Below are 24882 nucleotides of genomic sequence, written 5' to 3' on the forward strand. Positions count from 1 at the left end.
ATAGCGTAATATATAATACACTTTTATGTGTGTAATCAGCTGCATATACTTTATATGCACATCACTATAGCGTAATATATGACACACTTTTATGTGTTTATATCAGCTTATACTTTATATGAACACATGGATGTATATATGTAGCTGTCATTACCAGTAGACATATATATTTGTAAATGTTTAAGTTAAATGTATTCCATACACTTCTGTGTAGGCATAGAGACATTTCTTTAATGGCAAATTTATAAATTAATATGATATACACAAGTGCTTGCTTTTTATGTAGGTATAAAGTATTGTAAATTTACACTATATAGCGCATATAAATATACATACCCACATGTGTATGCGTAATAAGAGGTAGATATTTAATTTATATTGGAAGTATTTATAAATAGGTATTTTACACGCACAGTGGCGCGCACTTGAAAACCCAGGTGTGCCAGAAGGCAGGGCGGGCGAGTTGTTTATAGCTATAGAGCGGTTGTGTGCATCTATCCCTAAGACTAAATAGTACAAAATCAGTGCCATCCAATTGTTTAATTAGAGTTACATACACAAAAGGTTGCAGCCAAAGGCTCTTACCTATACCAGCGTCCCACATGGTTTATCATCACTAAACGTCTCCAGCATCGGGGGCTCTTCCCTGAGCTTCCTGTAGAACCAAGCAGCCATATCTGCTCCAGATGTGACAAGTCCCGACTAAAACCGAGCTTTGCTGCGCAGAGGTAGCACTGAGGCGCAGACGAGCCATAGTTATACGCAGGGAAGCAAGAAAATGGCACGGCAAGTAAGATATCATCTGCTCATAAAACTCTTAGAAAGCAGCAATATTGCACATCCTGGTATAAAGTGTTTATTTGAGACTTCACAATTAACACAAAGTCTTCCTTTCAATGCCTGTTCTTTTTCATACAGTCAATAAATTTGCATTAATCCCTCCCTCCCCCATGCATGATTGCTGTTTATTAATCTAAGTCTTTTTTTTTATTTTCATCGTGAAAAAATAAAGCGTTTCCCCAGCGTTCGTTCCATCTGTTGGCTGTTCCAGTGCCATCGCCGTGCCGCGTTAGAGATGGAGAACGGCCCTGCCTGCCGCTGGGGGCGGAGTTATGCCATTATTTATCGATTTACTCTTTTCTTTTTACAGAAAGTGTTAAATGAATCAATCACCCAAGAAAAAAAATAAATATATCATAAAGAACCAAAAGTTCTGCAGTATATCCCTTTTCCTGACATAGGGCTGCAGTTCAAACACATACGTTGCTCACGGCACACCATTTCATTCACTACAACGCCGTCGCCGTTACGTATGGTTGTGAACTGACGCTGAAAAATAAGCATCTGTTCCCAAGGAGCAGAGTCAGGAGCTGAATTTTTACACCTGGGCAAGAGAAATCCAGCATGGAAACCAATTACCTCTGTTCCACTGATTGGCTTTGACTCAAGAGCAATCCAATCTTGTGCTTTTCAGGAAGTACCAGCTAAACACAGGCATGGGCTCAGCCTAAGGAGAGCGAAAGGCCGTACAAAAGGCGTGCGTGCTACCCACGGCACTGGAAGCGAGGTCCTGGTCTCGCTGTCTCTGGGCCGTGCATCTCAAATGATGCTGCTCGGCTCACCCTGCGGTACATTTGGCACCAGCCTCGCAAATAAATTACTCAATTGCTCACCTGCCTTTCAGCTCCTCCTCGGAGGTGGCAGAGGCCACGGAGCCTTTCTCCTAACCAAGGTGGTATTGGGTAGGCCGTGAAGTACAAGAGCCATCTTTATGTTTTATTGAATTACTGTGCAAAAGGGAATACTGCATCAGAAACCGTAGAGGACTACATTTCAATCAAAGTCACCAGCCGCTGTGTCAGAAACCTGCTAACAATTGCTCCAATTGGTTCGTTTGGCTACTTTTTTTTGGTTGGTTTCTTTTTTTTCTTTTTTCTTTTTTTACATAAATAATATAGACCAAACATTATAAACATTTCAGCAACCATTTTTAAAAGACCAGAGGAGCCCTTTTAGGCGCCAAGAAAGAACTGCAGGATTCATATTCCAAGACTGTCTTTGGAGTCACCGCATCGTCGGGTTTACGTGGCGTCCGATGACAGTGACATTCAGTCGAGCTCGATGGGGCTGCTGTCCTCCTGCCCGTCTTCTGTGTCGTCGTCTTCTCCAGTTCCCATCAGACTGTTTAAAAGATTTCCTACAATAAAATACAGGACAGTCGGATTCGTGAGTTTTACCTTCTCATCTCACAACCTTTCAACGATTCGACTACCATGCTGCTAGGGTGCAGATTTCAATAATAATAAAACAAAAGAAGAGGATTTTGATGTAAAAGAGTCTCAGCAGGACATTACTATTCCCACAGTGATTTCCATTGAGAATGTATTGATTTGGGAAGCTGTATTTTGATACTCTTCCTCCTCTCAGAGTACACTTGAAAAAAAACCACCAAAGTCACATACTTATGTCCTCGAGTTGTGCTCTGAGAGGGGAAAAAGATCCCGAACCAACCAACCGAGGAAAGACGCCTCCAGCAGTGAAACTCGAAAAGCTGCAGCAGTCTGCACCACACTACACAGAACCTGTCGGACACTCCAAGGCACTGATGTGTTCTCCCTGTTTCATGCAATTCAAAGATGCTCAGATTGCTGAAAAGCTGTTCTTTACATCAAACTTCGGGTATCAGTGAATTGACATGTGCAGGTAATGCCTCACATCAGTTCACAGAGAAGCTCAGTTCTTAAGGAAAGCAATTCGATTTTACACAACTAATCCAGTTCGATTTGCTGATATTTCATTCCAGAGCAAGGAAATGAGGGCTGAATTTCTCCATTCCCTTTCATTTGTTGTAGAAGGCCACTAATAATTTCAGAACTTCTACTTTGGGAACATTCACTTTGTATCAGGACTGGTTAGATCTCTATTAAAGTCCCAGGCTTGACTCACAGAAAATCAGCCACTGAAATCTGAGGAAATTAAGCTTAAACACAAGCAAGATGTTTCTTTACCTTTAGAAGTCACACCGTACTGTCAAAAATTAACCATAAGTGTCATTTACATGCTTCTCCCCTCCTCAAAGACGAAAAGTCTACTATCTTCACCAAATCAGTTTCACAGGCAACCAATTCATCTTGTATTCTACAGCAGAGACAGTTCCTACAGGCTATGAAAAAGCTGCTATATTCATTAGAACAAACGATCTGTTTCCAGCACATCCATTCTATACAAGGCACCGCTCTGAAAAGACTGCTGGTATCTAGAAATAATTGTCGGCATAAACCTTACCTAGCAACCCTCCGTAGGACGACGTCTGCTTGGGCGGAACACCAAAGAAAAGCTGTCCTATCCTATCTAGGTACTGAAACGACACAAGACGAGAACAACGTCAGCTACTTGGTTTACAGGCGGAAACACCACGGGCAGCAGTCACCCCACACAAGCTACATCACTGACTCCTACCTACAAGTCACAAAACAAGAGACAATCAGCATTATTTACCTAATTATGTACGTTAAATCCTGGTTACAACTAGGAGTAACTCACCTCATTATACATGGGATCTCTTTTCAGTGAAGGCTGATACTGTTCACACAATACGGTAAATACTGTTAGTTTTCCTCTAGAAAGGAAACAACCAAAAATGTCATCTCAGTAACAACTGAAAAAGAAACCAAGGAGAAGAGGATTAGAATCAGACTGTACCCATCGACTGCCAACAGCAGAAACCAGATGAAGTTTAGCAGCGGCTGAACGAAGGGCGGACCCTTTTCTATCGAAGGATGCTTCTGTGTGTATGTCGTAAAAACAACTGATGCGCTGGTCTTATTTTTTAAGCAGAGAAATCTGCAAAAGGAAACAGAACAGGGCAAGTTAAAAATAAAAGGCAGAGAAGGAGTTTTACATGCACAAAGGGAAAAAGGAAGCCAATATCTCAGCATTCCGTACTCAATTTCTACATAGAAGCCATCTCAGGCTCAAACTGATGGCAAAACCGAACTAGTAGAGATGTACGTATCTGCAATGGTTTGGCTATCAACTGAGGAAGGGGAAAAATATCACTATTAGAGTACATTGTGGAATAAGCAGGTTTGGAAGGAGAACTGACATGAAATATTAAAAGAATTAGTTGAATCAGGACCTCAGCAGATTGTATACAAGACAGTTCCTAAAGCAAAATGTGGAAAGACTGGCCATCATGTAATTCAAATTAAACATGATATCGCATTTACTGGGCCAGGGTTTACTACGCTGAGGCAAAAACTCACTTAAAGACCTCTCCTGGCCCCATGCACTCCTAAGCACATCTCCTCTCCTAACCACATCTCCTCTCCGTACATACCCGCCAGTGTCCAACAACGCTGTTATTTTATCAGCACTACCGAAAAATAACACGGCGTCAGGACCACTAATAAGGTTGACACACATGTCTCAGAGTCTCATAATAAAGCTACACTTGGAGCTCCCAAGCCATTTGTCACCAGGTAACAGATTGATTTCCCAAATCGATCAAATCTTTGTTCGGGTCCAGTTAATTGAACTGGCAATCTCTGCAAGTCCCACGGGCCTCGCAGGGCCGTTATCTGGGACAAACGCTGTCAGCGCTGACGCCAGCAGCCTCAGGTTTGCTCGCAGACCGGCCTCCAATTCCGCACCCTCACACGTGCAAGGGCATTGGGCTCCTTTGCCTTCCTGCTGAACCAGGAGCTGCAGTTATTTTCATTAGGGTGTAAACTGCTAAGTAAGAGGATTTAGTGCAGTATTTGAGACATAAGCCAGTAAAGGATGCAGCAGTAGTGCTGCATAAATACTGAAAAAAATAATCTCTCAACTGGTAACTTCTCCCCAGAATTTGCTCCCCTCCCGAACAAAGCCCCATAAAATTGTTTAAGAGTCCTGCATAGCCTGGATTTCCATAGAGTATTTTCTACCGCTCAAAATCACTGCAATCTGTACCAACCAGCTATGGAAAGCAGGACAAATGTGACATGACAGCCCACTGCTGCCAAACACAGACAGACGTGCTCTCACCCCCTCCCTCCGCCCCAGCGCCCGCTCCCTGCAGCACAGGCCTGTCCCACCTCCTCCTCACACTCCCCCAGGAGCTCCCTTCCCGCCCCAAGAAAGCCATCAGCTGATTAAACACAGCAAAATTGGCTTTGTCAGCCTTAATTGTGTGTGAGCTCTGCAAAGGCACAGAAGAGCTCGCATCCCCACCTCCTGCAAAATAAATGCCTGAAGTAACCGAAAGCCAGGAGCAACTCTGTCCAACCAAGAACCATCGCACTCCTGCTCACAGACCAGGGTGACCCGAGACAAATTGTCTCTCAGGACAATGAGACTGCGAGCAAGTACTAAGCTAAAGGTAAATACAGAGACTACTTAGGTCCAGTCTTGGTAAGAACATCAAGGTAAGCCCTAACTAGACATAAAGCGGCATTAACAAAGCTGAGAATTGTGCTTTCAGGGTCAAACAGATTACATTAATTCTTCAGGCAATTAACATTGAAATATCGGGTTTCAACCTTAAAATGTTGATTTTTTTCCCCTCTCCCCAGTGACCAATTCAAAACATCAGTTTTGAGATGGTTTTCTCCTGTTGTTACCACACAAAATGAGTTTCAGAGCTCTGGCCAGTTTCACAGTTTCTTTTGAAAGGGATGCATGGTTAAACCCACAGTTATCACGATTATATCAGTGTCATCTCAACAAGATAGTTAACAAAAATTAACACCTACTGTAGTACTGCCTGTGCTACAAACATGTCCACCTCACTGCGGTATCCCCTGGACGAGGAGTATTCTACTAGCATATTTGCACATCCTTCGCCATCTGTGGAGTGCAAGAAGTGATACCGAGATTCACTATAGTTTTGCTCTACAAAAGGAAAAAGAAAATGGCTTTTAAGAAATCAGTTCATCAAACCTGAACATAAAAACAGATTGGTTAGGCTTGCACACTGCAGCTGGTAAAAGAACAAGAGCTGCACACATGGTATAGAATCAAGACAACTGGCAAAAACAGGGTGGGCTTTTTCCTTTCTAAGTTACAGACAATTCATAAAGGGAGATAGTAAATATGTTATCCTGAATACATCTGAACAACTGCCATTAAATACAGTTTATTCAATGCCACCACAAAACACAGCTGCCACCGTTTGATCGAATTGCGACCCTGACACCTCATGCGCTACCAGCAGCGCTTAGGAGGGGAATCAGTAAGTCCCAGGTTGGACCACGTGCACCAAGAAGCCAAGCAGCACCTTCAGCATCCTTTTCAATAAGTGCACAGAAAGAAGGCATTGCCTATTTTTAGCTTAGCCCACTCTTGCTATCAAAACTGAAATTGCTTCCATATGCTGAACAGAACAGCAACTATACAGAAAAAAGGTGTAAGAAAATACAATGATTTGTTAGAACTTAACTTGAAGCAAAGGATCATGCACAATCACAGCGATGACAAATAAAACTGGAACACTGGTAATTTTTGGAATTTCAAAGCTTTGTTTTAAAAATCAGCCTTTTCTGATGAAACCCTCAAAAACTACAGCCTAAGGAAATGTACATGTTTCGCTGTTAAAAAGAACAGCAAGCAGTTGGCTACAAAACGGGGGTTTTTACTTTCAGAATGCAACTGTTTCTGGTCCCAGTCCTATTTCAGCCTCCAACTTAAAGGCTCTGAGGAAAACCCTCCCACGAGCCCCGCTATGGGCTGGTGTTTGGTACAGGGCCACGAGCGGGAACGCTGAGCACTGGGTCAGGACTGTTACAGGAAACCACCACCATCATCACTGCGCAGCGACTGAACAAGTGAAAACAAACAAACAATCAATCATCTGGCACCCTTAGTGATTCATGAGAAACCACAAAAGCGATGGCAGTTTTTCAGCTGTTCTCACTAAGCTTTGTATGTTTTGAGCATAAGACTTCAAAAAATTACCATCATCCACAATTAAAATAATGATTTAGTGCATTTTTGGTTTATCTTGTATCCCATTATGAGTGATAAAGTCCAAATAAATCAAAGGTAACAGTATTCAGTCTGGAACAACCTGCTGGTCAAAGTCTCAAAAAGTACCTAATTACAGATCCAAAGGCTGGTTTGGATGCTCGCTGATGTATTTCAATCTTTGTCATGTTTATCCACGATATAAAAACAGAACAACAGAACAGCTTTTCTCCCCAACAACTTTCCTCCTAATGACTCAATCAAACCACCTCGATGTCTCAAGGGTCAAGGTTCCATTCAGAGAGAGCTTCACAGCAGCTGTGTTTTGCACCAATACAAAGTTACAGCCCCGGGTGTTTCTTGTTAGTAGCAATAAGCTGAAGTTATTTCAAAAACCAAGTAATAGAAGAACTCAGTCATTTCCAACTCAGCTTCCTTAAATGATTTCCAAAGTATATCTCTTACAATATCATATTTTCAACATTTTCAGGACAAAACACAAAAGCAGGTGATTTTTCTTACCTTTCCACAGGGTAATTGCTAGTAACTGGTGTAGTTTTGGATGTCCAAGTTTTCCTGATCCCCCGCTAGACCACTTCAGTGCTCTGGATACGAAAGCCACTCTTTCGGGAGAATTTGGATCCATTAGACTAAACAATTTAGCCAAGTGTTCTAGAAGCAATGAGATTCACAAATATTTAGTATTAAGCGAAATAGGATGAACTGCTGCTTCTAGCCCATCTATAAGATACCACATTTAAGTTGCAGTGCTACTGTGGCTCTGAGCTCCCTTAACGGCCTCCACAAGCCACCTTAAAAGAGAGTGACTGAACTGGAGACACTTCTCATACATCAAGTCAATTCTGCATCTCTCAGCCTGTGATATTCACATGACAGTCAGCTGGTGACAGCTTCCCTGTCTCAGGGTCTGGGACAGACGTCCCAGAGGACCCCGCTGTCCCAAGGATGGGAAAGGCTGCAGGGAGCTGTGAGGGACACGGGGCCGTCGTTCAGAAAAGCAGCACCAGAAGGCATTGATGGGACACAAAATGTTAGAGCTGACCTCAGTAAACGAGAACAGCCTCTGTTCCAGCCCTCTGTCCCTTCCCTCTCCAGCCCCAGGCTGTGAACAGGGGCAGTTGGCCCACGCTGCAGCAGTAGTCTGGCCAAGCAGCTCTTCAGAAGGTCTCCCTGAATTGTCTGCTTAATGAATCTCACAGTCAAACGAGAAAAATTGCCTTGTGAACAGCTGAATCGCAAATAATGTTCACACCACCACACTGCCAGGGTGGGAAGCCACCATCCACCCAAGCCCTGGGGGCACTGGAGGCCGTGCAGACAGCACATGGCTGCTGCATGGAAGAAAGGACAACACCACGGGACAGTAAAGTTTGTTCTGAGCGTGTCCACATAGTGATCAGGAATCCATTATTGCCTAATGAAGTTTTCCCCCCATCCATTTCTGGGATGATGAGAATCCGTATCCATGCGGGAGGGTACACAAAAAGGATTTTGGGTTTCAAGACTGTTAACAACAGTCACTGTGAAGCGAAAGCAGATCTGAACACCATCAAACCCAGTGCAAAGGTCACCTCACCTAAAAGCTCTTCTGCTACTTTTGCATCCGATTTCTCCAAAGACTCCAAAACCAGCATGGATAGGTCAGCAGCACTGTTTTGCTACAAAACAGACACATACTGGTAATGATGAACAGATCAGTACATACAAGAAAACATCAAACAGAATTTTGTCAGAAACACAATTAGTACTTTTATCAACATCTACAGCTAAGGCACAGTATCAAAAATATTATAGTGATTTGATGGCATCAAAAGAGAAGCCTCCAGGAAAGCAAACAAATGCGGTTACGATCACTGTTTGGATGCTCACAAACGCTTCTGCTCTGTGTTCCCATTTGGCACAATCCTTCTTTGTGGAGAAAGGCTCAACAAAGAGATAAAACAAAGGATTACACAGCAACCACCTCAAACATTCACCATTGAGAATTCACCAGTCACCCCTCAAAATATTGGAGTAACCACCCCCCCACCCCAAACCACACACACAAAACCAATGCCTTACCTGGTTATGACTGAAGAACAGCAAAGCCCCTGAATACATTAGTTCTCTTGCTTCTGCGTGTTTTCCCTGTGACATATACCTGAAAATGATAACAACAGCCAACTTGTTTGTATCAAAAGATGTCAGTTCTACCAGGCTGCTTTAGTATCTGCAATATTGGTTTGTCCTCTATGACACCTGGTGGGGCAGTGTCCAAGGGCCCCCCCGTACAGCAGATCTGATGCACGAGCGTTGCCCCTGGGCCAAGAAAGAGGGGTCGGTGGTTCTGGGAGTGACCCAGAGGAGCGGTGGGACAGTGTGGGCATGGAAGGGGTCACACTGACCAGGGGAAAACGAGCACACAGCAGATCCCCAAAGCCTGTGTGCTGCAGGTGAGATCCCTGTCACACGGGCAGTCCCAGGGACAGGTCCTGCCAGTCAAATCACATCACAAGCAGGGGAGGACACAGTCCTCCCATCCTGCTCGCCGCCTTCCAAAAAGCTCCAAGATCTATCCAAAAGTCAGCACAACTGTAATAGTGGATGGCACAATGGTGATTTTTTGGAATAAGTGCCCTCAACAATTCAGATTTGTAACCACCCTCTGCACGTTGGTCAAACAGATCAGCAGCTCCAACATCTTTCTAGTTGGCCTCACGCAGGTTTGCTCCTGCCCATTTGACTCTGAATCTCAACATGGATCCACTTCCATGAATTCTGCTTCCAGCAGACTGCCAATGCTGTTTGGGAGCTCCTAATCTGGGAATTATTACAGCAGACACCAAAAGACGCTGAAAACAGCTGTACAATATAAAATACATTGAAAAGGGGCTTGTGGGGTTTTGTCTTTTTCATTTTGTTGGTTTTCAGTTGGTTGGGGTTTTTTTTGTTGGTTAAGAACTTTCATTAAAAAATGAATATTCGTGACATGGATCTAAACAGCATTCAGAACAAGAGAAATCCTGAAATAGATTTTTCGTATCAGAAAAAGTACCTACAGAAACCAGTGTAACAGGGATGTTAAAGTCTGACTCAATGTGCAAACCATGAACAGAGGAGAGTTCAACCCAGCCGGTACCACCAGCCCTGGGATTCGCTGCTCGGGGTCAGGCGGGAACAGACGTTTTCCACCCGCTTTGTGGATCACAGAGAGGGATAAGAAGTCTGCAGGAGGGAGGCTTACGATAATCTTTCCTCCTCCACGTCTTCCCCTCCTCCACCCCCAAATACAACTCAGTTTACGACTTCTGAAACTCCCAGTCAGGATTTCAAGTTTAACACGCAACCCATGACAGAACAGATGTTTTACAGGCTGGTGCTGTTTAAAACGAGTAAGCACTGGCTGTCCCAATTACAATTCCGCAGCTGAGATCATCTCACTCCATGTTAATGTGTCTCTGGAAAACTGTTGACATTTAACACACATTTTACAGAGGACAAACAAGACTGTCCAGGACTCTTTTTTTGGCCTCAGTGATTTTCCAAACAAGTTTCACAGTCTCATTATATCTTTTCCTAGCTATGCAAATGTCACCTTTTCATTTAACTGAGCACCTTATTTCTCTCACATTTGAAATGGAAAAGGCAGGAATTCTGAGTCTAAATTAATTCAGGAGGTTTAAGCAAAGTGAGTTAATACATTCAGAAGACTGGACAAGAAGTGACCTGCTGGGTCAAGTCATCTTCTGTCACTGTAGCCATCACATCACATAATCCTTACTACAAAACAGGCCATGCTTTGTCTTAAATTCAGATTTATTCTCATGCACAAATCTTAAGGCCTAGATGGTGCCCTCGTTGATCATCAGAAGGCTCCAGCAGAACACAGCTGTTTAGTTTAAGGGTGCTTGGCAGGGCAGGTTATGTCATGCACTGTGGCACCAGGACTATGCACCAAGGACTGTTCCCCACACACCCGGCTGCTGCTTTTCCAGCACCTGCTCCTGTTCCAGCTCAGGGGAACTGTGAACACACAGTGCCCAGGCCACTTTTCCCACCTGTCCTCCCCCAGCAGAACCACCGGTAAACAAAGCTGGGATCAGCTGAGGAAGCCCCCGGAAGAGACACCTGACTCCGTGCCTCTGAAAGCGAGGGTCTACAGTTTAAACTCCGCTAAGAGAAAGGGCACCCACCGCAAGTTGCAGTGGATGTGAAAAATCAATTTAAAAAAAAGGTTAAAAAGTTCACACTAAGCTTTTAAGGACATAACAGGCAGTAATAATATTTCTGAATAAACGCCCAGGCTTGCCCTACTTAGTTATTGTCACGTACACATAGATTACATCAAGAAATTCCTCTGTGCAGGTGACTCTTGCCATTCTGAGACCTGCTCCTTCCTACAAGCGGGAGCAGAAGGTGAGTGACTACCACACAATAAAGCAGTCTTGTTTCTTGGCTGAGCAATTACCAAGCAAACACTTAAACCCCTGAAACAATCTACTTCAAGGTGATGTTTAAAACAAGCTGGCAAAGCAGAAGTTGTTAAGAAGGCATCTGCTTGAGGAGCTCATGGATGGCCCTGGGATGTGTGAAGGGTCCATCCCCAGGGGATGCTGGGGGGGACAGAGCGAGCCCATCCAGCCAGGCAAGCAGAGCTTTCTCGGGACGGGAGCCCGCTAAATGACGTTTAGGGACAAAATCCAGCTCTGTCCGTGCCCGCTGGGCAGTGTGATGAAACACAGGCCGGGCCGGTGCTTTCCAGGAAGGCGGCCCCGGAGCCCCCGCCGTGCTGAGCTGCGGCCGGTGCCCGCTCCCTCGGCCGGGCCTGCGGGGTCGGGTCCGGCCGCCAGGCCCGGGTCGGAGTTCACCTTCAAACCGCGGCGAGCAGCGGCTCCCCGCGCCGCCCCCAAGCCCCTTCCGGGGCCGCCGCGCCTCTTCAGCGGTGGCCGGGCCGGAGGGAGGGAAGGAGGCGGCCGGGCCGGAGCGACCCGCGGGCCGCCCGCTGCCCTCAGGCCGGGCCCAGGCCCAGCTCAGGCCGGCGCCGCTCACCCTCCGCGGCACGTACCCGCCCCACCCCGCCCCCCCACAGCCCAATGAGAGAGCAAGACACGAAGATGGGCAGACGGGGCGACCAATGGCAAGCGGGCGTGGGCGCGGCGGGCGGCAGCACGGCAGAGTGCGTGGGAAGGCTCTGGAAGGCCGGGCGGGGGAGGGGCAGGGCGGCGGGCCGGCCGTACCTGAAGAACAGCGTCCGGTACATCTGGTGCGCCTCGTAGTAATCGCCCTTCTCGACGCTGGCGCGCAGCTTGCCCTCCACGCGCTGCACGCCGCCGCGGTTCCTGCCGCCGCCGCCGCCTTTCGCCGCTTCCTGCTCCGCCGCCATAATCGCCGCCGCCATCAGCGCGGAGCAGGGGGACGGGAGGGCGGGGCGGGCGCAGACGCACGCAGCGCCGGAGCGGCGTCGCGCTTCGCCGCCCGGCTTCCGCCCGCTCTGACGGCGGCCCGCGAGGCTCAAGGGGCGCGGCTGCGCGTAGGCGGGGGCGTCACGTGGGCGGGGAGGGGCCGGGTCACGGCGGCACCGGGGTCCCCGGGCTCGGTGGAGCCGTCAGGAGGGCGCCCAGCCCGGGGTTGTAATCTAAACAGCCCCGGATAAACAGGCTCGAGTTTGTAAACAAGCCCCGCCGAACGGGGAGGAGCCGGGAAACGCTGGAAGATTGATGCCCAACCAGCCAGAAAGCCCAGGGGAAAAGTAGAATATTACAAAACAAACAAAACAAACTAGGAAGGGTTTATAGGTTTCATACATTGTGGCTCAGGGAGGTGGGCAGAGCTGAGGAAACAGGATTAAAACCAAACAGTTTTTCTTCCAAAATGTCAGTGTGTTCCTAACAAACGCTGAGGGAGAGCCCAGGTGTCCAGTTACCAAACCCCCAGTTCCCCAAGTTTGGGGGCCCCTTCCCCTGGGAACAGCATCACCAGCACCCCAGTGTCCCCAGCCCTTAGGGAAACCCACTGTGGCAACGGGCATTTCTTTCTAATGTCACAGTCTCTAATATCCTCGGTTATTTAAGCAGGTGATAATTAAAAAAAATACAGAAAAGCAGCTTTATTTCTCATTTCAAATATTACATGCACTTTCAAAAATTAAAACTCTTTTTATTTAAACATCTCAATAGCATCTTGTCAGTTTGGAGGCAGCAAAGAAGAACAGACATTTGGAAAAGCATTTACAAAAATACATTGCACAAAGTCCTATCTTGCTTTTTTTTTTTTTTAAAAATAAGTTAGTGTTATTCAAAATATTCCCACCCCGCCTACCTAGTTTCAATTTACACAGGATAATTCTAGTTTTAAATATGAAAACACCTGTACAGGTATAATGTAGCTCCTCTGCGTAGGCCATAGGTTCTGTCTCTAGTTTTTCACGTGGAGACTTGGACTTTAAACATTCGAGGACTGTTGTGCAACATACGTAACTTCAGAAAACCCGTCAGCAGTGCCCTGTGTTAACAGTTCATGGGTTACTATAAAATGCGTTATGACAGCAAGATAAATGTTCCACATATAAGTACATTTCAGGAATCATTTCTGAAAAGGTAGTTTTGCGTCTCATCTCGTTCTACATGGAAATGTCGCTTCTGAGAACAAGACATGGTTCATCTTACACCCCACTGCGGTTCCTGGGGATGATCTAAAGAACCCCTGAGTACCTCAGTGCAGAAATCCCTCCTGTAAACGTGGAGTAGCGAGGTTTTACTTCAGGTTTGTTTCCCACACGCTGCGTTCTCAGTACAACATTTACCCAGTGTAACAATGAACCAGAATTCTTGTCTCAGATTTTTGACAAATTAAGATTAATTGCTGTATACTAATGTTTACTAAGCAATTTAGCAGGCTTATCAGCTCCGATCCAGTCAAGTCAGCACATCAAGGCCAATTTGGAATTAACACTAAAGAACAAACTGGCCACGTTGCTATGGTAAAAACCCTTAAAATAACTGAAGTTATTTAAAGTTATCCCTGACTTTTAGAGCAATTCATGGCCACAAGTTACAGTAAAGCATTCTGAGTCGCTGGTGTTTAAACGAGTTTTGGTTGTGTTCATTCCCTGACAGTAATATTTATCATATTCAACGTGTATCAAAGCCCTTTTGGATCCACCAAAAAGGTCAAAACCAAGGGTCAAGTGAAGGATGCCTTTAGCCACAGTCCGTATTTAAAATGTCCCACAGGCTCTGGCCTATGGTGCCAAGCTAACAGAAATAAGCAGTCAAGTCCTGGGTTTTAAGAAAAAGAGATTCCTAGATGCAGAAAGTGTGGTTTATTCATTTAAAAAAACCCTTATACATTCATTTGTAATAAGGTACGTGTCACCTGTTTGCCAACTGGGCATTATGAACCAGAGTAGTTTGCATGCAATATTTCAGCATGGTCACAAAAATGTAAAGCTAATGGCAATTAAAAGCTGAGCATTACAGCAAATAAGTTTTTTAACAGTTCTGCTGACAGTCTTCTGCCTGTATCAGAGGATGAATAGTTTTGTAGTATGTATCTTGTATCCTTGTCCTTTGAAGATTCCAGTGTTGTAGGCTTTCCGGTATATACAAACTGATAACGAAATGTACAACAACAAAAACGATCCAAGCTGTAGTGTCGGAGGTTATTCGGCAGGTTTCCCATGCACTCTGAACCGATAAAGGCATGTGTATTCCATGTGTCCCCAGTTGGAGAAAATTCTCAGTTCCACGACCTGGAATGCGTTTTCACTGTTCTCCTGGAGCAGGAAGAAGCAAACACACAAACCAGAGTCAGGTTTGAACTGGTGCAAATGAAGTGGCTGGCCTAGTTTCTTGCAACTACCAACTATTATTAATATGTCACTTTGGGAGCTTTCTGCCCCTTTGCACAGAACCTTCCTTCCTTACAACTGGTTATTTGTGAAGGGAGTCAGAAGCAGCATGAAGTGCATTCTTCACATTTAGCATCTTCACACCATTTCCTCCCCTCTAATCTGTTTAGACCACAAGTTTGGAAGCAGATGGGTAGATACTTTCTGCCTCAGTTTCTGCAGTGCCCAACAGAGAAAGGGGCCTTTTTCTTTCACTGACTGTTGTGTCCTTTCTCCCGACACTTTTAATCTTATCATCCAGACTTACCATCACTGGAAATGTCTGCAGCGGTTCTCCAGCTTCGTCATAGACATATCGTCCCAGAAGTTTTCCTTCTTCTTGGTATTCGTCATCTAGGCCCTATAACAACAGGATAAAGATTTTTGCTTCTGCCAGGTCTCAAATCCAAGCAAAGCCAGAAGAAGTGTACGTAACTATCAACAGACAGCATTCACAAGCCTGTCAAACCAAGATCAGAATGCTTCCCATGCAACTTAATGCTAGTTCAGGCATGGCTCTGTCTTTGAGCTGCCTGCAAATACTTGTGCTATGTTTATATGTATTCATGGCCAAACCCCTTCCTTTCCATGGCAAAACCACTATATCACACTGTACAATATAAACCGCTCAGGACAAACAAGAATGAGAAAACATCAAGGTTATAAACAAGACTGAAGTCAAGATTCAGATGCTTGCAGAAGACTACTCAAGCATTTAAAAGAGTTGGACAAGAAGTTTTCTGATGCCACAACTACATGATGTAGCCTGTGGTCTCCTGTTCTGCTGTCATGCCTACGCAACTGTGGTGCTAGTTAAAATCAATTAAAAAAAATAATTAAGGCACATTGATAAGGTGAAGAGCTAAAATTGGGGGAGGAATGGAGGAAAGAGGAAACCAAGTGTATGAAAGAGCTACACCAAATTAAAAACCATTATCTCCCCTCCAAAATGTCTACTACCGTATAAAGCAAAACTCCCCCAAAATTAGTTGCAATCCTTATTCCCAATCTCAAAGCTTATTAAGAATAACAAGCAATTTTAAGAACAATGACAAACAATTTTTCTTAGCAGTCCTCCCTCAAGCTATTATTTTCCAAGCTATGTAACACAAATATTCTTTATGAATACAAACATCAGCTGAAGTTGAGAGACAGACTTACATATACTGCAAAATCCTTAAGAGCACTGGTGATATTTCCTGTTAGTGCAACTGCTTTCGGTATGTGTTCCAGTGTAAAGGCAGTCGGGTAGATCTTGATTGCAAGTCTAACTACGAGATAGCCCTGGGATCCTTTGAAAGCCCAGCAGTTTCCTGGATACATGTCCGGCTAAACAGGAGAAAGGAGGAGAGAACAGGATGGGACACAACAACACAACTACAAGCATTTTGTAATGTATTTTTTCTTTTGTTATGAAGCATTGTAATGAATTCTGAATTATCAGGGACAGCCTTAGTAAGTGGCATAGTCTACCTGGCAGAACTCTTCAGGAAGACACCACATCCACCCCAACTTCCCGCAGGGTTTGAAGACCACACCTTGAGATCCATTCACCACAACATAACATTGCTGAATTCGTTTACTCAGCCTTTAATTACCTGAATCACCACTCTGGGCGACTGAGAGAAGTACCACAAAGGAATTCCGAAGAGGCTCATTAATGCCGTTTGGGTCTCGAAGGTTTCAGAACAGCGAGTGCTCACGATGCTCCCACCTTAAAAAAGATACATCGGGTTAGCAGAAATACTCTTTTCTTCCTGAAGATTTCTAAGGCAGAGATCTGTACAAAGCTTAATGAATATACCTGTTATTTTCCTCAGGAGAAAAGCTATTAAATATATTGTTAAATTCTAATAATGTTCTGGGGATACAAGCTTCTGTCAGGTACAACGTTATTTTAAGAACATGTTAAAGGTTTCTCATTTAAGAGGGCTGAAAATGCACATTTTTCCCTAGCAAGATCAGTGATGTGTACACCCCATACAAACAGAGTACACCCCATACAAACACACCTGTAGTTCTGTCATCCAGTTGTACACAACATGCACCAGGCAACACACAGGGATGCTCTACTAACCTTTAGTGCTCATTTAAAGATTTTTAGTAAATACTATAAATAGCACGGAGAGTAAAAAAAGGTGTTTTATTCTACTGTTTACCTGCAGACTCCAAGGCATAATCCACCATACCAGTCTTGTCTTGAGAGTAGAGTTTCAGTGCATTGTTCACAATAACTTGCACTTGCTACAGACGCACACATAGAAGAGAATGGAAAAAGATTTTAGTAATATCAAGTGATAAAATTATCAATAAATCCAAATCTGTGATGCTGCAAGCATCTTTTTGGGATGCTGCACTCCATCACAAGTCTTTGAAAGCCCCTGTCACGGCAGAGGCCGTTTTTAATGCATGGCTGGCTGAAAGTGCAAATTCACACTGCAGCCTGATGGGTGTTTTCTTCTGAAGTTGCTTTCTTCCCATCACCTTCCCAAGATTCTGAGCTGCATTTCTTTGCTATACTTGTTTCTTGGGAATTCTTAAAATTTCAAGGCAGCATACTTTGAAAAAACACAAACACGCAATGCTGCAAGAACACACTTGATAAAGCATTTTCTGTACTTCCCCCATTTCAACTACTGTTCCCGACATCTCTTAAAATCATTAACGTTCATACTGACAGTCCAGCTCCACAAAATGCCTATAAAAGGGCTCTTTACAGTCCTAGTTGAACTTTTGAGAACTTAAACTCACCTCTTCTGTGACTCCAGAAATCCCTGCATTAGTCACAGCGCTTGTTACTATTTCAGATGTCGGTTTTTGGTTTGTAACAGACACACGGAGAGTGATATCCTTGAGGATCCGCAGCTCTAGATCCCGCAGCGCGGCCTGCAGATCGGTCTTGCTCACAAAATTGGACGTAAGCCATTGCAGAAGTGATTCAGGAAAGTCTTCGTGTTGATCACCAAAAAGCATTAGCTTGACAGATTCTTTGACCTGGGCATCTACCTAGAAGAAGCCATTTACAATAGAAACGATTAGTCTCTATAAACCATTGAGTAAAACCACATAGGTAATAGGCACACGTGGAATCAATACATACACTCCATACTACACAGAAATCCAGCTTTCACATGCATTTTAACTACACTGACTAATCTGAAATAACGGACCAGCCAGGTGTGGTATCTTAAATGCAAAAAACCCTGCCATTGTAGAAAAAAAAGCCATAAACTCTTGTCTAGTAAAATGTTACACGGTAATGGACAAATCCACAGTATCGCTACATAAACCACCACCCCCACGTTACTTATTGCGGTGCATTTCATGAAAGTTACTGAACAAAAACCAAACCAAAACACAGAAACCCAAAACACCCAACCAAATCAAGGAGCACCCAGTTTGGCTGTGAAAGTTACAGAACCTACTTTCTGGTGAATGACGTCTATTTTCTTCTCCCAACTGGTCCTCACACTTTCGCCCGTTAAGAGGTCCAATCTCATCTGAGAAAACTCCAGTTCCAGCTTTTGAACTCTGGACAGAAGTTGATTATGTTCATCGTAATCTCTGACAAAAACAAAGAGTCAATAATGAGGAGTTTGAATCATTCCATCTGATTCCAAACGTGTGAGAACATACTTGTCTAATATAAAATGCTTTTCTGGTTCAGTTATTCAGTGTGATAGACACTGTGAGCTTGTGCTTCCACTTGAGACATACTCAGGATTAATCTACTCAAAGCAAAGTACTTTGAAGGTGTGAACATATCCAGCAGCGATGACTTCAGAACATTGCCAGGCTGACAAATTAATACCTCCAACATATATAGAATTTGGGGAATTTAAGGTTTCTGGCAAACCAGTCAATTGATATGAAAACTCTAATACATTTATAAGACAATGAGAAGTCACTCGTTCTCCTCTGCTATATGAGCAGCTGTCTCTAATTAAAAATGTAGCTGTAGGACTGCCCAGACAGTGCAAGTGGGCCTGGTGCTGATGTTCAGCATCACAGCTACAGTCGAGTATAAGACAGAAGTACTCTTGCTGACAAAACGACTCTTAAGGTCAGTTAGCAAAAAAAAGGATGGTTGTGTTTCAACTACGAACGGGTGCATCACCATCAGTCAGCATCAGGGTTGAAAAAGCAGAATATATTTGAAAAGTGCTTATACCTCATTGTTTTCGCCTTTGCTATGTCGAGCTCCTTCTGGATGTCCTACAAAATACAGAAGTGAGTTGTAACACATACAAAGAAACACAAGTGACAGAAGGAGGATACAGAACGTTACATGAAAATGACACATTTTAGCACCACCTACACCAGACTGACCCCACACTGTACAAGATTTCATTCCAAACAGCACCTGCCTCACTGGTCAAGTGAAGCATCTTTAATCTTTGGACTGAAACCCCTCCAGGAAGAGGGAGCAAGAAGACAAACAGGTTTTGAGACTGAAAGAACTGTAATAGTTACAGTAAAGCAAACTGGGGGTTTGTACAGCCAACAAAAACATAATCTATTTTATCAACAGGTTACAATAGGAGCGAGTTAGCAAAGCTGACTTTCAATACCTTGAATTCAGTAGAGAGTTTTCCAAGCAGATCTTCCAGCATCAGGATGCGCAACTCATATTCTTTATGTAAAGCCAGGAAGTCAGTCTTAAAAAACAGAGAAGAAAAAGGTGGTGGATTTGCTTTTGGAGGATAAATAGTGGAACCGAAATTTTCTACAAAGTGAGCGCTTAAGTGACTTATCCTGCAGGTAGTGTGAGAACCTATAATACATGTAAAGGCCTGATACAGTAGCAGTAGGGGTTTGCCACAAAACCCCTGTTTGTCACTAGGCCTTCCTACAGTCGTCTTTCTCTATAGACCATCTATCTGGAATTAATTCTTTGTCAGCAGTAACAAAGGAGGAACAAATACCAATGACTCCTCCCTGGCACTTACTACCGATCAGTTACTTCTGTAACAGAAAAAGAATCCTAAAATCAAATTGCTAATAATCTGCATTATGAAAACAGAATACTTTGACCAATATCAGAAAGCATCAATAACTATCTCACCTTGTCCTCTGATTTCATATCTTGAAGATGTTGTCCCACCACATTCTTTATTAGCTTCAACATTTCACTTTTATCACTCATCTGAGAAACCTGATCTTGAAGATTCTGAAGCAGAACCATCACTTTGGTATATTCTTTGTCATGGAGATGGTATTTGTCAGATAAAAAGGACATTTGCTTTTTCAGTTCTCTTATATGACCAGAATCGAAGATGTTGATGGTATCCTATGGTATAAAGATTTAAAATTACATAAAAATCAAGACATTTGTTAACATTACTCTTGTGTATGAAGAAGTTATTGCAAAATACCGAGTACATGGGAGCTAAGGAGTTAAGATCCGAAAGTTTTTCCCTGGACTGCTCTCCCTTACCTGAGGAGGTTGCACCGAGTGAAAAGAATCAGCCTGTGGTTCAGGAATACGAACAAAGCCATCTGTTCTCTGTACTCCATCCATTTTTGTCCAGTTCAGTGAAGGTAATAATGAAACGAAGCCATCAAAGCCCCAAAACCATATACCTAAATCATACACAAAAAGCAAAAAGGGTGTTCAAGAGCATTCTCCCTTAAGACTGCTTATACCTAAAAACTGTCTTGTTAAGGACACAATCTACCTTAAGTTTGCAAGGCAGGTGTCAGAGTGAACGCTACTCCAGCCTAAAAAATCAGCACGAGCCAGCTTTAAAATTGCTAATGGAGCACTCCAGCACATTAGGGCACATCCATCAGTATTGCCCACGTAAGCCACGCGACTTGCACTTTTATATCGTGGTACGCCCTTAATCTCGTACTGCTGCTTCCCTGGGACCTGGATCTCGTTTACCGATTAAGACAGGCCGCGCTCACTGAAGGCAGACGTAAACACTGCTTCGTATCTCAACGGAAAATATCTTGCCTTATACCCTAGTTACTACATACCACATTGCATAATATCTAATAAAAGCTGGAGGAAACTCAGCCTTCCATGGAAACAATCCAGCATTTCACAAAGATCACGCACATTTCTTGTGATATCTTGGTGAGAAGTAACAGCATTTTCTACACAGGTTAACTCCTTCCTTTCTTATCCTCCCTAGTACAGATCTTGAATCCTGCCCCGTTCACAAACAAACTGGGCTTTTTTTGTTTGTTTCTGAATCTTCTTCATAAACCAAAAGTTCAACTGGAACTGCTATTTCAGAACAGCTGGAGTAAGCATACACCAATTTGTATTATACTAAAGGATTCACATACCTAGTAGAAGCAGGAGTGGGATAAACAGTAACAGCTTGCGGCACTTTGGAAGGCATCTAGAGGAAGAGAGAGAGGTTTACAAGAAACAATACATTTATCACATTCTGTTGTTTTAGAACTGGGTAAATAATTTGTTCACAAAAGATTTTTTAAAGGATACACACCTTTTTAGAAGAAACACCTGGAGCAAAGCCATCAGAGCAACAAGCTGATACCACCCAGTTCTAAGCAGCCTTAGCATGCCAAAAGCTGCCCTCCCTAGAAGACAAAAAGTGGTGTGAAATGGAATTACTGCGGCACATGTTCAAAAAACCAAGCAGAGGGACATGCAACTGCAGCCAAGGACACTTGCACAGCAGAGAAATGCATGAGTACAGGCAACGCGTGCAGATTCTTAACATCTAGATACCACGAGTATGACAGCATAGTAACATCGGCTACTCGACAAAACCAAGAGTCGTGCAAAGAAACGAAACGCTTGCTTGCTATAACAATACTAGAAATTCAGCGTTAGTGCTTGAATCCACGTTACCATGCACTGGAGACATGAGTATGCTTCAAGAAACGCACACATTAGCAGCACTGGTTTTTGTTAAGAGGAATAATCACGATAGGAAACTACTACCAAACCAAACACACCCCACTGTTATCGATGCCCCATATTCTATGCTATTCACACACTCATTCCCGCATGAACCAGGTTAGTCTCCTGTTCTGCCTGCGAACAGAAATATACCCTCTTATTAAGCATATTTTGGTCAATAGAGGGAGTGAAGTAGCACATGCATTTCAAGATACCGAAGCTACAGCACAAGCGCAGTTGAATGAGCACAAGCCAGACGCTGCAGCTCCCTAGTTTGTCCAAAGAACAGGCAACACACACACGGATCGGGATAGTAACCTGGAGCGAGAACGGCCAGCCAAAGTAGAGACAACACCTTCTGGGACACAAGCCATCCCGTTTCTCCCACCGTTCTCAACAAGTGAAGGATAAAGTAACCTAAATCATAACAAATTAACTCTATGTGGTAGCGTATATAAATGAGCTTAAGGTTCTTTCCCAGTACATGCAGTAAAATAGACTCAATCCCCTGCCCGTTACATGTTCTGCGTTATTTCCAACCATACCTTTCAGTAATCTACAAACTTGGTTCTTCACGACTTAAAAGCAAAGTAAGGCACTAATAAATAGGAAGCCAAGTAAAACTGAGACAATCTAGAAATAGAATCCTCATGTCTAGAGATGGAACGATCAATAGCATCTGTGCAGTTACAAGATCACTTTCCAAAAGCAAGTTTACACGTTGCAGCATGTTTATCTACCAATGCCATGCTAAGTGTAACAGAGAACAGCACAAGTACTACCATGAAAAATAAGTTCTAAGCACATGCTACTTTAAATGCATCTTATTTGTTCGGAATTACAGATCAAGTTTATTATCTAGGTTCATGTGTAAAAAGAGGGAACAATTGAAAACTAAATCCCAGTGAAAGAATTAAATAACAATGTCTAAAAAATACTGATAAATAATAGAAGATATTCCTTACTAAAAGTTGCAAGCAATAGATTTTAATTAAATATAATGTTCCCAAGTCTCTTTGGTATGTCAGTTTTGAGTCTCTTTAAAAAAATAAAACAGAAAAAACACAAACACAACAACAAAACAACCCCCAAACTACAATGCACTATCACATAATGCTCTAACCTAAAGCTCGCTGAAGCCAACAATCACTAAACCCAAGACTAGGACAGCTCGTTCTACAGAACAAACTAGGTAGTATTACATTTAGAAAGTAATCCTACATTTTTAGATTAGCAGATACGTCTGGGTTAATCTGAGGGATTATAGATATACCAACCCAATATTCTGCAAAGCATTTAGGTGACTGAAGAGTCTCAAATCATTTTCTTTTGCTGAATAAAGAGCACTCAACAGATCCTTGATGCCTCTGCCATTCAAGCTGGGGAACGCTCAGCTCACAGGGCAGATTCTACCCCTATACCAGACTCCTGTAAAAATTGACTATCACTAGAACAAAAATAAAACGTTAAAAACCCTTTATCCAAATCATCTGCATACAAACACCGCATACCTTGCTTTCACTTACAGGCAGCTTTTCAACCTAGCTACAGACTTCCCCAACAGTGCAACAGATGAACAATGTGACTTGCTCTAACACAAGGTGTATTCTGTCCCTACACCTTGTTTTCACTCATAGGTGAGCAGTCTGCCAAGCTCGTACAAAAGCCAGGAATTTTCTAGACACTTTACAGTTTTTTAATCACTTTGATAGATGAAGATGAAAAAGAAAAAAGCCACAAAACAGTATGAATGATTAACAGTGCGAGATTGAGATGAAAAATGAAAGCAAAAAAAGGTCCAAGTCAACCTGCATAAGAAAAGGTGTGCCAAACGGTCCTTGCTACCCCTTTAGCCCATGAGGATTGCGTGTGGTCTGTGGTGTACATTTCAAGATGTTTCTTCCCCTTACAGTCATCACCTGTTGGTTGCGGTAACAGTGGATTAATGGGACAAAGCCAGGATCAAATCAAGATGTTTACAAGGTAATTTGAACAAGTTTATTTTGTTATCTCAGTTATCAAACAACAAATACCACCACTAAGCAAGCTTCAGTGGAATAAAACTTGCTTGGTGAAATACAACAGTACACCAGCAATCACCATTCCCCCCCTACATCTTAACTGCAAAATAAACATTTACTTTGTAGTTTCCACAGAGCCATGGGGCATTGATATTATTATTACAGCTACAACCTAGTGTACAGCCCAAGGCTAAAAGGCAACGTAAAACATTATACTCACATATTGTCTCCTGGATTACTCCAAGACGGCTGTCTGTTCTGCGAAACTCCCGTACGTTTGTGCTTCCATAGTAGACCGAGTGAGCTGCAACACATTCAAAAAGCGTACACCGAATGTCATTCTCAGGTTCCCAGCCTTGCCTACAAGCAGATTTTAGCTAAACTGGCTTGGTTCACTACTAAAGCCAGGTTACTCACAGGACACCTGAAAAGCGAACAAAGAAGCCCCCTCTGTGCAATCTTATGTTTTCTTCGTTAAATATCAGGGGGGCTTTTGGATCAAAAATCTTCCTGCTTGTTTTCCGATAGCAAAGTTAATTAAAAAACACTAAGTAAGGACTCAAATTGCAACTCCCTATTCCCACCCTTCTGTCAAATGGCCCAACTGTCCTATCTTTGAGTTGCTTTTATCAGAGATCTTAAGAGTGAGAAGAGAGCATTAAGCAAGTTGCGAGGCATCGAGGCAGAGAGAGCGGAAGAGAATGAAGTTGTATTCACACATAAAAATCAGTTACCTTCTGCCTATGGCAATTTAACTTCACTCGCAGAGCATGTATTAGGGAAGAGAAAGCACCCAAGAATGAAGCATCTCAGAGAAAACAAGATATGCTTTGGAGAAGTACAGAGCGATGATGGCAGTTTTAGTTTTGCAAGAGAGATCTAATCAAGCTTTAAGCACACAGTGGGCTTAATGGTGACAAGCCAGTCCAAACCTAAAGACATTGAGAAGTTAGAACTGGACACTATCACACCAAACAGTTTTAAAAATTAACTTAAGTTTCTCGATTTAAACACCACCTTCTGCTGCTTCCTATTTAAAACCACCACGCGAATCTGCACTGCAACACAGATCTCACATACGTGAATCCCGATAATTCCAAAAGAGAGGGGAAGTATGAAAAAGGTACCACAACTGTGATAGTTAAATA

General features: G+C 43.3%; 2 protein-coding genes across 19 annotated transcripts in view; both read right to left on the reverse strand.

Annotated features, from left to right (window-relative positions):
* Positions 1–833: 833 nt before the first annotated feature.
* On the reverse strand, positions 834–12436 carry GET4 (guided entry of tail-anchored proteins factor 4). Of its 3 annotated transcripts, none has more exons than XM_065850427.2 (9): positions 12183–12436; positions 9028–9106; positions 8543–8624; positions 7468–7617; positions 5736–5829; positions 3703–3843; positions 3544–3619; positions 3286–3358; positions 834–2197 (listed from the first exon to the last, which is right to left on the reverse strand). In XM_065850427.2, the coding sequence occupies exons 1-9, from the start codon at positions 12341–12343 to the stop codon at positions 2109–2111; spliced, it is 945 nt and encodes a 314-aa protein (XP_065706499.1). In that variant the 5' UTR covers positions 12344–12436; the 3' UTR covers positions 834–2108. The 3 variants fall into 3 exon arrangements, with proteins under 3 accessions (XP_065706499.1, XP_065706498.1, XP_071671152.1); XM_065850426.2 differs by having other exon boundaries at positions 5736–5874; positions 12183–12433; XM_071815051.1 differs by lacking the exon at positions 12183–12436 and adding an exon at positions 11814–11837 and having other exon boundaries at positions 5736–5874.
* Positions 12437–13036: 600 nt separating this feature from the next.
* SUN1 (Sad1 and UNC84 domain containing 1) overlaps positions 13037–24882 on the reverse strand; it is a 28212-nt gene continuing 16366 nt past the window's right edge. For 11 of the 16 annotated variants that reach the window (XM_065851134.2, XM_071815035.1, XM_071815032.1 and 8 more), the window contains 16 exons: positions 23955–24038; positions 23522–23632; positions 22032–22130; positions 21295–21388; positions 21131–21186; positions 20271–20416; positions 19899–20123; positions 19405–19491; positions 19005–19048; positions 18255–18397; positions 17585–17835; positions 16993–17077; positions 16432–16547; positions 15995–16162; positions 15102–15194; positions 13037–14719 (listed from right to left, as the gene is read on the reverse strand). In XM_065851134.2, coding sequence (XP_065707206.2) covers positions 14606–14719; positions 15102–15194; positions 15995–16162; positions 16432–16547; positions 16993–17077; positions 17585–17835; positions 18255–18397; positions 19005–19048; positions 19405–19491; positions 19899–20123; positions 20271–20416; positions 21131–21186; positions 21295–21388; positions 22032–22130; positions 23522–23632; positions 23955–24038 — 1916 coding nt within the window. In that variant the 3' untranslated portion in view covers positions 13037–14605. The remainder of the gene's footprint in view (positions 14720–15101; positions 15195–15994; positions 16163–16431; positions 16548–16992; positions 17078–17584; positions 17836–18254; positions 18398–19004; positions 19049–19404; positions 19492–19898; positions 20124–20270; positions 20417–21130; positions 21187–21294; positions 21389–22031; positions 22131–23521; positions 23633–23954; positions 24039–24882) is intronic. The other 5 variants (XM_071815041.1, XM_071815037.1, XM_071815040.1 and 2 more) reach the window with 3 other exon arrangements.

Source organism: Patagioenas fasciata, chromosome 15 (genome assembly GCF_037038585.1).
Source record: "Patagioenas fasciata isolate bPatFas1 chromosome 15, bPatFas1.hap1, whole genome shotgun sequence".
Lineage (NCBI taxonomy): Eukaryota > Metazoa > Chordata > Aves > Columbiformes > Columbidae > Patagioenas > Patagioenas fasciata.